The 15,638-nt window shown below is 44.6% G+C and overlaps 1 protein-coding gene across 1 annotated transcript in view; it reads right to left on the minus strand.

The window, feature by feature from the left end:
- The window catches only part of LOC137562334 (neuromedin-U receptor 2-like), a 131,032-nt gene that overhangs the window by 49,036 nt on the left and 66,358 nt on the right, over positions 1-15,638 (minus strand). Inside the window, exons 2-3 of the mRNA XM_068273669.1 lie at positions 13,458-13,542; positions 9,780-9,804 (exon numbers count right to left, since the gene is read on the minus strand). Of these exons, the coding sequence (XP_068129770.1) occupies positions 9,780-9,804; positions 13,458-13,542 (110 nt within the window). The remainder of the gene's footprint in view (positions 1-9,779; positions 9,805-13,457; positions 13,543-15,638) is intronic.

Here is a 15,638-nt window from a genome sequence, read left to right on the forward strand (position 1 = left end):
GTGGGCGTGTGTGTGTCATCATCACGCCCATGTTACTCCGGCAACCATGTGGGCCATGTGTATGGACAAAGAGTGAATCCTGGCGTAAGCGGCAGACGCGGACAGGTAATGTATAGAGCACCGGGGGAGGGACACATTGAGCATTAGGAGGGACAGCACGGGGGGTTTCATCGCTCGTCCTAATAGCTATCGCCGTTACCGTTGTACACCCGACAGACCACAAAGGCCCAGCATCTTTCAGCATGTCCGACCAATTTATTTGACCAATTTCGGCTTGATATTGGTCATATCATCAATTGGGCATCCACTTGGTGGCACCAACTTTCATCCAATTTGATTATAATAATCAATGTGGATGGTTGATTGGCCGCCAAGCTGCCTGATGTATGGCCTAACTTATTTTATTTCAATTTTTTTTTAAAGCAGACCGGAACTCTGAACTTCCTCTCTGCTCTAAAAGATAAACAACAGCATAATAACTGTTAAAGCAAAACATTTCTTTGTTACAGCTGATACTATTCTTGGACGGTGGCTTGGGAGCGATGTGTGCAGATGGGACTGGAGGTAGCCCCAGGTATGTATAAATCTTTTATAATCTCTTTAGGATGATACCATTTATTGGCTAACTAAAAATGAATAAAAATAAGCAAGCTTTCGGCCTTGCAGCCTTCGTCTGGCTTATATCCTGTTAGTTTGCAAACTGGTGGTACAGACAGCTTATATACATGCAACATCAAAAGGGAAAACGGATATTTTTTCAAGCATAAATACATGTCATTAAGATGCCTTAATTCACACAGACCATCGACCTGGGGTTAGAGGTTGTAAGCTAAGATAAGGATCCTTGTTTAACACCTGCTCACAGACCTGGGAGTTGGACTTACACAGAGGTATCGTAAATTCTTAGTTCACAAGATCAGCTATAATGGCTGAGAAAGTTCAAATATCATCAATCTCATACCAATATAGAAAGTTGTTGCCCTTATTCAAATCGTTCGGTCTGTGTGAATTATGGCATCTTAATGACATGTATTTATGCTTGAAAAAAAATATCTGTTTTCCCTTTTGATGTTGCATGTATATAAGCTGTCTGTACCACCAGTTTGCAAACTAACAGGATATAAGCCAGACAAAGGCTGCAAGGTCGAAAGCTTGCTTATTTTTATTCATTTTTAGTTAGCCAATAAATGGTATCATCCTGGTTTAAAACTTCTTGCTTTTACTGATGGCTAACACGGTACAATACCCTACTGCTACTTATAATCTCTTGGCTCTGGTTTCCTTTAAAGAGAACCTGTACTGAGTAAAAATATTTAAAATAAACACATGAGGTACCGGTAACTTCAAATGAACATTATATAGTTACCTTGCCATCAGTTGCTCTCAGAAGCTCACCATTTTCTTCTGACAATGATCCCTTTTAGTTCTGACAATATTTTGTCAGATCTAAAATATATCAGTTGCTGTCAGTAAAATATCAGTTGCTGTCAGTTATAGCTGAGAGGAAAACCGATGTACCAGGTAATGTCCATGTTTCCCTATGGCTCAAGTGGGCGATGTTACAGTTTAACTGTGTGCTGACCAGAAAGCTGTTATGGGTAATGGCCATTTTCAAAATGGAGGACGGAAAATTCCCTTGATCACAGTGGACAAACAGGATGCGGGACAGGAGAAAGACACTGAGGAGTTGACTACATGGAAGGTAGGTATGACTTGACTTGTGTATGCTTATTTTGACTTTTTTTATTTTTTTTAATTTTCAGTTCAGGTTTTCTTTAAGGGTTTACTGAATAGGAAGTCACCAGGGACAGATGGCCTGCCTGCTGAATTTTATGAACAACATATCACGCTGATGACCCACTGCCTGCTGAGGACCTTCAAATATACTTTGCAGGTGGGAGCCTTACCCCATCTATGCAGGAGGCCCTCTTTATGGTTTTAACCACAAAAGGCAAGAATCCTACGCTATGCAAATCATACCAACCAACTTCTCCCCTAAACCAGGACTATAAAATTCTGGCCAAAATATTTTCTAGTGGGTTGTATACAGTCATTACACACATAACTCATCCCAACCAGTCAGGTTTTATACCCAAAAACGGCACCAATATAATGACCAAGAGCGGGTAATGACCAATTTTTCAGTAGAGCATGAAAAGGTTGGTGCCAGGATTGTGGTCTCCCTGGATGCTGAGAAGGTCTTTGACGTGGTGGACTGGGAATTCTTGTGGCAAACACTCTTACGGTTAGTAGTAGGTTGGCTGATGGTGTAATGGTTAAGGGCTCTGCCTCTGACTAGTGTTGGGCGAACAGTGTTCGCCACTGTTCGGGTTCTGCAGAACATCACCCTGTTCGGGTGATGTTCGAGTTCGGCCGAACACCTGATGGTGCTCGGCCAAACCGTTCGGCCACATGGCCGAACTAAGAGCGCATGGCCGAACGTTCCCCGAACGTTCGGCTAGCGCTGTGATTGGCCGAACGGGTCACGTGGTTCGGGCCCGAACGCGCTCTGATTGGCCGAACGGTCACGTGGTTCGGGTAAATAAATACCCGAACCACGTCATATCTCCGCCATTTCTCTGTGGGTTTAGCTTTGGGTAGGCAGGCAGGGTAGTTCGCTCTCCAGCCACGCTAGCCAGGGTCCCCCCCAGTCATTGTGTGTCGCTGCTGGGAACAGTAGTACACCGCTCGCTCAGCCACACTATATATAGCATTGTTTACTGCCACTGTGTACCTCGCTCAGCCACGCTATATATAGCATTGTGTTTTCTGACACTCTGTGTACACGGCTTAGCCTGGCTATATAGCATTGTGTGTACTGCCACTGTGCACCTCGCTCAGCCACGCTATATATAGCATTGTGTTTACTGCCACTCTGTGTACACGGCTCAGCCAGACTATATAGCATTGTGTGTACTGCCACTGTGTACCTCGCTCAGCCACGCTATATATAGCATTGTGTTTACTGCCACTCTGTGTACACGGCTCAGCCAGACTATATAGCATTGTGTGTACTGCCACTGTGCACCTCGCTCAGCCACGCTATATATAGCATTGTGTTTTCTGACACTCTGTGTACACGGCTTAGCCTGACTATATAGCATTGTGTGTACTGCCACTGTGCACCTCGCTCAGCCACGCTATATATAGCATTGTGTTTATTGCCACTCTGTGTACACCGCTCAGCCAGACTATATACCATTGTTTACTGACACTCTGTGTACACCGCTCAGCCAGACTATATACCATTGTTTACTGACACGCTGTGTACACGGCTCAGCCTGACTATATAGCATTGTGTGTACTGCCACTGTGTACCTCGCTCAGCCACGCTATATATAGCATTGTGTTTACTGCCACTCTGTGTACACGGCTCAGCCAGACTATATAGCATTGTGTGTACTGCCACTGTGCACCTCGCTCAGCCACGCTATATATAGCATTGTGTTTTCTGACACTCTGTGTACACGGCTTAGCCTGACTATATAGCATTGTGTGTACTGCCACTGTGCACCTCGCTCAGCCACGCTATATATAGCATTGTTTACTGACACTCTGTGTACACGGCTCAGCCAGACTATATAGCATTGTGTGTACTGCCACTGTGTACCTCGCTCAGCCACGCTATATATAGCATTGTTTACTGACACTCTGTGTACACGGCTCAGCCAGACTATATAGCATTGTGTGTACTTCCACTCTGTGTACACCGCTCAGCCAGACTATATAGCATTGTGTGTACTGCCACTGTGTACCTCGCTCAGCCACGCTATATATAGCATTGTTTACTGACACTCTGTGTACATGGCTCAGCCAGACTATATAGCATTGTGTGTACTGCCACTCTGTGTACACGGCTCAGCCAGACTATATAGCATTGTGTGTACTGCCACTCTGTGTACACCGCTCAGCCAGACTATATAGCATTGTGTGTACTGCCACTCTGTGTACACGGCTCAGCCAGACTATATAGCATTGTGTGTACTGCCACTCTGTGTACACCGCTCAGCCAGACTATATAGCATTGCGTACTCTGCCAGTCAGTGTGTATATTGCTGGGATCAGTAATACTCCACTCACCGCCAACCACTATATGAGCTCACCATGAGTTCCTCAGAGACCTCCGCTGTGAGCAGCACTCCCAACAACAGCAACAGCCAACGCCCCACGCAAGCTATAACATCCACCCCAGCAGCCAGTGGTCAGCAGCAGCCCTCTCCGGAGGAGAATGTTGTGTCCATCGGTCCGTCGCCAGAACGATTAATGAGGGCTGCCATTGAGGAGATGATGGGGCCTGATGTGGAGGAGGAGGTCGGGCTCAGGCCAGCATCCCAAGTTAATGTTGAGGACGATGAGGGGTCTGTGTCTGGGGATGTTGGGGTGGCAGAGGTGGTGGGTGGGTCAGACTCAGGAGAAGAGTTGTATGATGAGGATTATGATCGGGACCATCTGTATGTGCCTAAGAGTCCGACCCCGGAAAACATGTTGTATCGTGTGTTTAGGTACTAAAATCTGCGTTCCCACTTCCCAGTACTGCCCGCAGTGCCCGGGTCCACGGATCCATATAATTTTTTGGGCAGCACTATCAAACTGTGGTACTATGAGTGAGTTGCCATGGTCCTTCTGTGCTGCCTGTCACACTCACCGTCTGTCTGCAGATGGATTGTTCAACACAGCTACGCCATCTGACATGTAGTCCTGGACCTTGACCATCTTCTCTAGGCGATTGGTGTTGGAGGACGTGGAACTGCCCGATTGCTGTTCTGTGGGCTGCTGCATGGGTGTCAGAAAATGTTCCCACTCCAAGGACACTGCCAATACCATTCCCTTTTGGGCACTAGCAGCAGCTTGTGTTCTTTGCTGCCCTCCTGGTCCTCCTGGGTTTGCTGAAGTCAGTCTGTCGGCGTACAACTGGCTAGAGAAGGAGGAGGATGTCAATCTCCTCTCTAAAGTCTCCATCCTCAAGGGCCTGCTGGAATTGTTCCATTTTTGACCTGTCTGACACTTTCTTCAATCAGTTTTTTAACATTGTGTTTGTATAAACTGGGTATAAACCCAGTAATTGGTGTTGTCCAGATTCCAGAATAATGAATAATAATGAATAGTGAATAATGCGCGGGCCGCGTTCAATGCAGTCTAGCATGAATTGAGCCATGTGTGCCAGAGATTCCTGCCAGACTCCTCTATCTTCATGTTCTTGTAAGCGTTGTGATTGTTGTGATGCACCATATTCGTCACCAGCATCACTTTCTTCCTCTTCTGCTGTCCTTTCCCGCTAAATTGTGGAAGTCCAACGTGCACCGCTCTGTCCCTCGGCAGTGGGGGCATCCAATTCCTGCTCCAACTCCAGCTGTTCCTCGTCCTGTTCTTTGTCATAGCTGGGACCAGCGTTTCCTGAGGCAGGTCGCCTGATGTTGGTATCATCACGCTGATCGTTTTCATCTTTAGAATCCCCCACTTGCATCATGCCAGCGGTTTCCATCTTCAACATTGATTTCTTCAGTAAACACAGCAGTGGTATTGTAATGCTGACTGTAGAGTTGTCACTGCTCAGTCACGCAACGTGGATTGCTCAAAATTTTGGAGGACTTGGCAGAGATCCAACATGGTGGCCCAATCAGATCCACAGAAGCTTGGTAGCTACTAGCTGCTGGAATGCGCCTCGGCACTGCGCAAAAGCGTGCTAGCATGTGCAGCGTAGAATTCCAGCGCGTAGGCAGGGACATCACCCAGCGAGCGATGGTGCGCTAGATTGAAGCGCTCCTGCATCTCTTGGTGAGTCCTTCAGAAGCGGTACTGGACTTTTAACAATGTTTTTTTTTTTTTCCTTCAACAGAAGATCTGCCACGTTGGAGTGAGGAGGACGCCGCCGACCCCGACACCAAGCTGAACCCCGGCGAACTCCAAGCAGAGGATCTTCAGGAACCCTCAAGGCTTTGAGCAAGCTGAGGAGGATCAGCAGTCCCGACGAGACCTCTCCTCATATGCGACTGAGTGCAGTGGAGCTCCCCAGAACAACCTCTCAGTTGTCACTTTGTCACTGGTCACTTTGTCACTTGTCACTTTGTCACTTGTCACTTCTCACTTTGTCACTTGTCACTTTGTCATTTTGTCACTTGTCACTTTGTCACTTGTCACTTTGTCATTTTGTCACTTTGTCATTTTGTCACTTTGTCACTTTGTCACTGGTCACTTTGTCACTTGTCACTTGGTCACTTGTCCAGATGATCTCGGTACACCTCCTGAGATTCAAATTCCTGCACACATTGCTCTGGGATTTGGGTGTGATGAATGATGCATCTAACTGGCCACCGGAGGCAATTAAGGCCTTCAAAACATTGAAAGCAGCTTTCTGTTCCGCCCCCATTTTGCGTCATGTTGAGTTGTTGACGTCATGTTCATCCTCGGCCTCGCCTTGCATTTCAGTGCGAGGTGCATTTTCCACAGAAAAAGGTTGTGAATCCGGGCACAACATTTGTGGCTGTTCCATTGACCTTTCACAGGTAGAAGATTGTGGGGGTGGGAATAGCTCCTCCGAATAGCCCATTGTGTCCTGAAAACTACTCATTGCATTGCTTTGCGCACACATTTTTTTGTCTTCATGCTAGGCCTGAGTTGCACCTGAAAGCGTGGCCTTCTCCTCCTGCGCCTCCTCCTGTTCCATCACGTCTGCTGCTGCTGGGTTAGCGTTGACGCCCGGTCCCTGTTTATTGAACCTCTTATCTTTATTACATTTATGACTGCATGGCGGTAAAAAGCATGCTATCCGCACGCTTCTTGTCCTCATGCAAGGCCTGGGTTGTTGTGTCTCAAAAAGCATGGCCTTCTCCTCCTGCGCCTGCTCCTGTTCCATCACGTGTGCTGCTGCTGCTGAGTTACCGTTACCGGTCCCTTTTCCTGGAACCTCTTCTCTGTATTACATTTATGACTGCATGGCGACAAAAAGCATGTTACCTGTGCAAAGAAACATGACATTTTCCACATTTAAAAGACAGTTTTTAATTTGAAACTTTACAATCAATTTTCTCAAAAACTATAAGCTCTTTTTCAAATATTTTTTTTCCTCTTGTACCCACTCCCAAGGTGCACATACCCTGCTAATTTGGGGTATGTAGCATGTAAGGAAGCTTTACAAAGCACGAAAGTTCGGGTCCCCATTGACTTCCATTATGTTCGGAGTTCGGCGCGAACACCCGAACATCGCAGGGATGTTCGGCGAACGTTCGCGAACCCGAACATCTAGGTGTTCGCCCAACACTACCTCTGACACAGGAGACCAGGGTTCGAATCTCGGCTCTGCCTGTTCAGTAAGCCAGCACTTATTCAGTAGGAGACCTTTGGCAAGTCTCCCTTACACTGCTACTGCCAATAGAGCGCGCCCTAGTGGCTGCTGCTCTGCTCTGGCGCTTTGAGTCCGCAAGGAGAAAAGCGCAATATAAATGTTATTTGTCTAGGTGACAAATTTGTGGGCTGGTTGAAGATCTGTACACCACGCCAAAAGCCAAGGTACGTATGGGGCTTAATGTATTCTCACCTTTTCCTCTTACTCGGAGAACCAGACAGGGTGCCGCTGTCTCCAACTATTCTGAGGGCTAGTCAGCAGGTAGTAAGGACTAAAGCTGGGGTCATGTGTGGCAATGGTGTCACTTCACGTCGATGACCTTCTGTTATATCTGGCGGACTCTGGACCCTCTCTAGTAGCGACACTAGATATTATTAAAATTATGGCAGATTCTCAGGCTTACAAGTTTACTGGGATAAATCAGTTATTCTCCCCCTAGACTGACAGGTGCCCAAGACACCTAATCCCACACCGTTACAATGGGTTACAGAGTTTATATATTTGGGCATAAAAATTACTAGAAACACATCTGATTATAGTAAGCTCAATCTAGACCCTGTATTACAAAAATTAAAACAGAAATGTCGGGCCTGGTAGACTACATCTCTCTACTGTGGGACGAGCCAATACAAACAAGATGAATTGAATACACTTCCTTAGTATTTGTATTATTTCAGCAATTATCCCTTAGTTATTCAGACCAGCTACTTTTGGGAGATTGCCTCATCCTTCCTCTGGTTCCCTAAGACCTTGTGCATCGCTTTAACAACTCTGCAACTAAATCAAAAGGGAGGAGTAGTCTGCGATATTTTGAATTTTATTACTGGGCAGCCACTATCATCTCTGTCAGGTGGTGGTTTGTGCAATCACCTAAGAACCCTGCTGTAGCCTTAGAGGGGAAAATCATGAGGTCTTACTCAGCTATGTCTAGTTTGCCTTTTAGGGGGAATAAGCGGGTTCCTTGGGCTACACCCAATATGATCGCATCCTCAGTGGTCTGGGAAAATGTGTACAAACTGCTTCAGAAGCCGCGTCAGATATCACCGTACGCCCCACTGTGGTTTAATCACATTGTTCCGGAAAGTTCCTGTCTGCACCAGACCCCAAACTCTGTGCCAATGCGGGCATAGTTGGATTAAACCAGGTATTGGACAATACCCTTAAATCTTTTTCTACTCTGCAGAGAGAATTTATCCTACAACAATATATGCGATTCCGAAATCTGCATGCCTTTATGGCTCAGTTTAAATCCCGGGGTAGATTGTTGCTTGTAAAGTCCCATGCCACCAAGTTGGAAATTGCAAAGGAGTAGCTGGAACATGTTATTTCTGTACTCTACCGCATGTTCCCCTCCAGAGGTCAACAGAATACAGTGGGGCTGCTACAGAAATGGCATGAAGATATCCTGGACTTGATCGAGTTTGGGAGGCAGTTCTGGGATACTTTTACCCAGTGGCAGTTGCAGGATGGTCTCGCTAAAGTTCTTACGCAGGTGTTACATCACGCCCCTCCAGCTTCAAAAATCTGACGCCAATGAATTATGTAATAGATGCTCACAACCCAATTCCGACTTTGTTCATGCAGTCTGGCATTGTAACATGGTACCACGGTATTGGTCTCTAGTCCACGCAGATACAAAGGGCTTGATTCACAAAATGGTGCTAACTGTTAGCATGCTGTGAAGAGTGCTTTGCACGAAATTTCCCGTGATAACAGTTTTCGCGTGCAAAAATTTGTGTTCGCACGTTAACGCTAATTTTTCACGCATTAACAGTCGCAATCGCGCAATACATTTGCATTATTGTGCGAACGCGATCGCTAACGCTCGAAAGTGAAATAATTTTTCACACGAAAATGCATGAAAACCTGTGCTAACAACTGTGCTAACAGTTAGCACCATTTTGTGGATCAAGCCCAAAGAATTTTTGAGGTTAGTATACCGCTGACACCTCTTGCTCTGCTATGTAAATGAGGACCTATTGTCTACTCATAAAATGCTGGCATTCGGGTCAAAGATAGCATATGCCCACAAAGTTATAATCCTAAAATGAAATCAATGCACACCCCCACTGAAGAGGGGCTCAATATCTACCATGCATAGGGAGCTGGATCACTTAAAGCAAGTATACACGAAGATAAATTGTCATAAGAGATTCAAAAAGAGATGCTGAAATCGCTGGAATCTTAATTTACAAGTTAAAACTGAACGATTATTATATGATTATTTGATCGCTGTTGATTGGTAAAGAGTGGCATCTGAGAGGAGAACATCCAGACCAGGAACAGGGATGTTTCAGGGGTGACATGATACTGACGTGATACCGTTATATTGCAATTCTGTCATATACTGCCCATGAGACACCTAACAAAACGTTTCTCAACATTTTATTGGTATGTACCCATTTTAAAACCCTGTACTCGCCAAGTACCCCCTGGCATAGTAAACATTATCACAAGTACCCCTTGACAAATATATATTTAATCGTAGTACATGATAATTGGTTCTAATCAATTTCCAAGCATTTACTCTTGCTTTTAATAAGCTAAAACACTAATTGGTGTTGTTTAAATAAGATTTATCATTATCTAAAATTCTAAATTTGTTACTCTTGAGTAAGTATATCACGCCTGAGTACCCCCTGGAACCATCAGAAGTACCCCCTGGGGTACGCGTACCCCACGTTGAGAACCTATGACCTAACAGAAGCACGTTGTTTATCGTCACTAACATTTGTATTGTTAAACTTGTTTTGTTGTGTTTTTTGTTATAAAAAAAGACAAAAATATTCTTTAAAAAAAAACAAAACAAAAAAAAAGAGTAAGAACAGTAGGTGTCAAGGAACACAAAAGAAGAAAAAACGTTTTTTTAAACATTCCTGTGACTGTCTGAGAAAAAGCTCAGGAAGAATAGTACACGGTTTTCTCAAGAAAAGCAAAGCACAAGGAGCATTTTGTGCACTCAAGTGAAATACAGTGGTTTGCAAATGTATTCGGCCCCCTTAAAGTTTTCCACAATTTGTCATATTACTTCCACAAACATGAATCAATTTTATTGGAATTCCATGTGAAAGACCAATTCAAAGTGGTGTACACGTAAGAAGTGGAACGAAAATCATACATGATTCCAAACATGTTTTACAAATAAATGACTGCAAAGTGGGGTGTGCATAATCGTTCAGCCCCCTGAGTCAATACTTTGTAGAACCACCTTTTGCCGCATTTACAGCTGACAGTCTTTTAGGGTATGTCTCTACCAACTTTGCACATCTAGAGACTGAAATCCTTGCCCATTCTTCTTTGCAAAACAGCTCCAGTTCCAGCTCAGTCAGATTAGATGGACATCATTTGTGAACAGCAGTTTTCAGATCTTGCCACAGATTCTCAATTGGATTTAGATCTGGACTTTGACTGGGCCATTCTAACACATGGATATGTTTTGTTTTAAACCATTGCATTGTTGCCCTGGCTTTATGTTTAGGGTCGTTGTCCTGCTGGAAGGTGAACCTCCACCCCAGTCTCAAGTCTTTTGCAAACTCCAAGAGGTTTTCTTCCAAAATTGCCCTGTATTTGGCTCCATCCATCTTCCCATCAGCTCTGACCAGCTTCCCTGACCCCAAGAGCATGATGCTGCCACCACCATATTTGACAGTGGGGATGGTGTGTTCAGAGTGATGTGCAGTGTTAGTTTTCCATCATACATAGCAATTTGCCCAAAAAGTTCCATTTTGGTCTCATCTGACCAGAGCACCTTCTTCCACATGTTTGCTGTGTCCCCCACATGGCTTGTGGCAAGCTGCAAATGGGGCATCTTATGCTTTTCTGTTAACAACGGCTTTCTTCTTGCCACTCTTCCATAAAGGCCAACTTTGTACAGTGCACAACTAATAGTTGTCCTATGGACAGACTCCCCCACCTGGGCTGTAGATCTCTGCAGCTCGTCCAGAGTCTCCATGGGCCTCTTGACTGCATTCCTGATCAGCCCTCTCCTTGTTTGGCCTGTGAGTTTAGGTGGACATCCTTGTCTTGGTAGATTTACAGTTGTGCCATACTCCTTCCATTTCTGAATGATCGCTTGAACAGTGCTCTGTGGGATGTTCAATGGTTTGGAAATCTTTTTGTAGCCTAAGCCTACATTTCTCAATTACTTTATCCCTGACCTGTCTGGTGTGTTCTTTGGACTTCATGGTGTTGTTGCTCCCAATATTCTCTTAGACAACTTCTGAGGCCGTCACAGAGCAGCTGTATTTGTACTGACATTAGATTACACACAAATGCATACTATTTAGTCATTAGCACTCATCAGGCAATGTCTATGGGCAACTGACTGCACTCAGACCAAAGGGGGCTGAATAATTACGCACACCCCACTTTGCAGTTATTTATTTGTAAAAAATGTTTGGAATCATGTATGATTTTTGTTCCACTTCTCACGTGTACACCACTTTGTATTGGTCTTTCACGTGGAATTCCAATAACATTGATTCATGTTTGTGGCTGTAATATGAAGTAATATGACAAAATGTGGAAAACTTCAAGGGGGCCGAATACTTTTGCAAACCACTGTAGATCAAGTAGCTTAGGCCCTGTTCGCAGGGCCAGATTTACCATAAGGCATTGTAGGCAAGTGCCTACAGGCGCCTGATGATGGAAAGGTGGCTGACTCCCCTTCCCAAGTGCCTTGTCCCCCAACTTACCTATGCAAAGTCCAGAGCGGAGTGTAAATGAGAGGATTGAAAGAAAGGGGGAGAACCGAGAGCCCAATATGGTGTAGTATGTTAATGAGGTGATGTCTGATGCAAACACACACAATGGTTATACTCACAAGGACGGGTCGCCTCCAAGGCAACCACTGGATAAGCAGGCGGGGAGAATTGTAACCTGACCCCGCTCAGGGTTAAGAAGTCGCTCTCTGTAGATAGAAGAAAATGGGGATACACCCCTCCACCAAGGGTGGACTAAACAGTTATGTGGTATAACAACAGAGGCGCCAAGTAGAGTAAAATTAGTTAAAATTGTTAAAAAGGGGGAAGTGGGTGGACTCACCTCCCTTCTGAAAAAATGGCCAAACAACGGGCAGGTTACTTCAAGTTTAAAGTAACATTTATTATGAGCTCCAAAAGTGCAACGCGTTTCACGGGTAACAGTCCCGCTTCTTCAGGCAAACAATTTTTGGAGGGAGCAAAGTCGGGTCAAGAGCCAGATATAGCGCCTCTGGCTCTTGACCCGACTTTGCTCCCTCCAAAAATTGTTTGCCTGAAGAAGCGGGACTGTTACCCGTGAAACGCGTTGCACTTTTGGAGCTCATAATAAATGTTACTTTAAACTTGAAGTAACCTGCCCGTTGTCTGGCCATTTTTTCAGAAGGGAGGTGAGTCCACCCACTTCCCCCTTTTTAACAATTTTAACTAATTTTACTCTACTTGGCGCCTCTGTTGTTATACCACATAAATGAGAGGATACTCACCCAGGTCACGGCATTCCACTGACCAGATTGCTCTTCATTTGGGGGCAACTCTAGCTACCTAATACTTGGGGCTCCTTTAGCTACCTATGATGGACAAGGGAACTAAGAGAGAGATGACAGCCAGCGCACTTGCAGTGCAGCTCCTATAGCTATTTGAAACCAGTAGAAACTATAGGAAAAAAATAGTGCTTGGTTCCCTTTAAGCAGGCAGTCCAATCTGTCAAGTGACTTGATCTGCAGTGAACCAAAGAACTGCAGCAACTGTCCAAAGACTGGAGGGGGCCCATCTGCTGGTGGGCAGTGGATGTCCATAACAGTTCATGCAAGTGCTGCCACCAGCAGGAGAACTGAGGCAATGATCTTGACATCTTTTTAGTTGTCTGGTTACATTTGTTTAAACCAATTTTGTATTTACAGAGCCATACTAATCCCTTTCATTGATTTTTCTTTTCTTATTTTTTTATACTTTACCCTTCATAAAATTCAATACAAACATTAAGCAGAATACAGACAATAGACACTCCATTTATTATTACATGTGAAGTTGCTGAAAAAAAGAAACAAACATAAAAATAAGCTTTTTTCTATAATCAGCCCCACTGGATACACAGAAATAATAAGTGCCGGCATATAAGTACACTTCATACTCACAAAGCATCTTTGTGACTGATTTCCGAGATGGCCTCTGTACATTAACAGACATTTTATCTGCTTCCAGGGAGCGATCGGCCCTAAGCTGAAACAAGAGGATACACTGAAAACAAGCATGGAAAACAGATGAAACATCCACATTACATGCAAGAGCATAGCCTCAGCCAGAGAATGGCCATTATCTTCACAAGTATACATTGGAGTGCAGGATGTATTGTGCATAAGATTATCACAACAAATCAATCATACAACCCAGCAGGGAAGCAGGTGAAATGGAACACACACACACACACACACACATATACAGTATATATATATATATATATATATATATATATATATATATATGTATGTATATATATATAGATATATATGTTTTTACAACAGATTGAGTGGACTATACTGAATACAGGAAATTGCTTGTGACAGAAAATAGAGTTTATTTACAATGGAAAGTCAGTAGGTTTTATTTATATAGCTTTATTCAGTTCTTGGTAGTCAGTCTCAGTGATACCCATGTACTGTAAGTGGAAGGAAGGTTCTTTTAAAATAAAGGAAAATCTTAAAGGGACCCTGAGCGGTGAGGAAAAAAGGAAATCCGGACTTACCTGGGGCTTCCTCCAGCCCCCCGTAACCCATGAGGTCACCCGGCGTCCTCTTTTTCCCTCTCGTGGCCCCGCTGCTGGCTCTGGTGCGCGCCACCGGCGGAACACCCTGTGCATCATCATAATGCCGGTCGCCTTAAGAGTCCTGCGCATGCGTGGTTCTCTAAAGAGTGAACCACGTATGCGTAGGACTCTTACAGCGACCCACGTGATGACATGCAGCTTCAGCCGAAGTCGCTGGATTACCGGAGCCGGCAGCAAGACCACAGGAGGGAAGAAAAGAATGCCGGGGGATCTCACAGGCTATAAGGGGCTGGAGGAAGCCTCAGGTTTCCATTTTTCGTTACTGTTGAAGAACCCTTTAAAGAGGAACTTTGGTCAAAACAACATAATGAATTGCTAATTTTTTACAATATTAATTTATAAATGATTTAGTCAGTGTTTGCCCATTGTACAATACTTCCCACCCCTGATTTACATTTTGAAAATTAATCACAGGTGGCAGCATCTTTATTACAGGCAGAGGACCTCTACGGAATGTTAGTTTACTGAGAATCCTAAAGCCAAAGGAAAAGATGGTCTCCAGGAATGCTTGAGGGGGCGGGAAATTCCGCACTATATACAGCCTAGCTAAAGCCGCAGAGTGAGGGTGGAGCTACATACTAATATACAGCAATATATAGCTATAGGAAGTGTTTCTCATGCTGAAAACAGGTTATTTAATGTGAGTGAGTAATGTATCCTGAATAATTTACTGCATTCAACAACAGTATATGTCATGACATTTCTTTTTCAAAAAAGTGCAGAAAAGGTTGAGTGCTGTATGTTATACTTTTATATTATACTGTTACAAGACTATTAGAAGTCTCAGTCAGTTCATCTGAATATTATATACTGTACATACTTGCAATTGCTGTTGCCCAAACTGACTTTCAGAGAATGTTTTCTGTGGCAGTTGTGGAACAGTTGCTGTAAACAGGGTCTTAAAATAAACCTGAATAATTAAAATTAAAAATTCATACATACCTGAGGCTTCCACCAGCCCCATTCGGCCTTATCGGTCCCTCGCTGCTGTCCTCCGCCTTATGGATCCTCCGCTATGGCTCCCAGTAACTTCAGGAGGTGGGGCTTACTGCGCATGCGCACACCTTCGCACTCCCATAGTACTACTGCGCAGGTGCCGAACGCTCTTAGCTGCGGGAGCACGATGGGCGGGGTTGGGGTCTGGGTATGGCTGCACTGCCCCTGCCCAGACTGGCCAAAGTTACCAAAAGGATTGCAGAGGATCCAGGAGGAGGAGCATGGCGGTGAGGGATAGATCAGGCTACACGTAGGAGGAGACTACAGGTATGCAGGTTGCTCGCCAGAGAGTGCAAATTCAAATTTACCCGTGATCACGGGTAGATTTTCATGATTCCTGAACTCTAATTCGAATTCGAAGATCGAAACTGATCCCGAATTTGAATTTGAATGTATCCGAATAGTCACTCTCGAATTCGGCCGTGATCACAGGTGTTAACCCGTGACCACAAATTCGGATTCGGTATCCAGTGGATGACCTCATTGGGCTAATCAG

The sequence above is a fragment of the Hyperolius riggenbachi genome, chromosome 3 (assembly GCF_040937935.1).
Source record: "Hyperolius riggenbachi isolate aHypRig1 chromosome 3, aHypRig1.pri, whole genome shotgun sequence".
NCBI classification, from domain to species: domain Eukaryota; kingdom Metazoa; phylum Chordata; class Amphibia; order Anura; family Hyperoliidae; genus Hyperolius; species Hyperolius riggenbachi.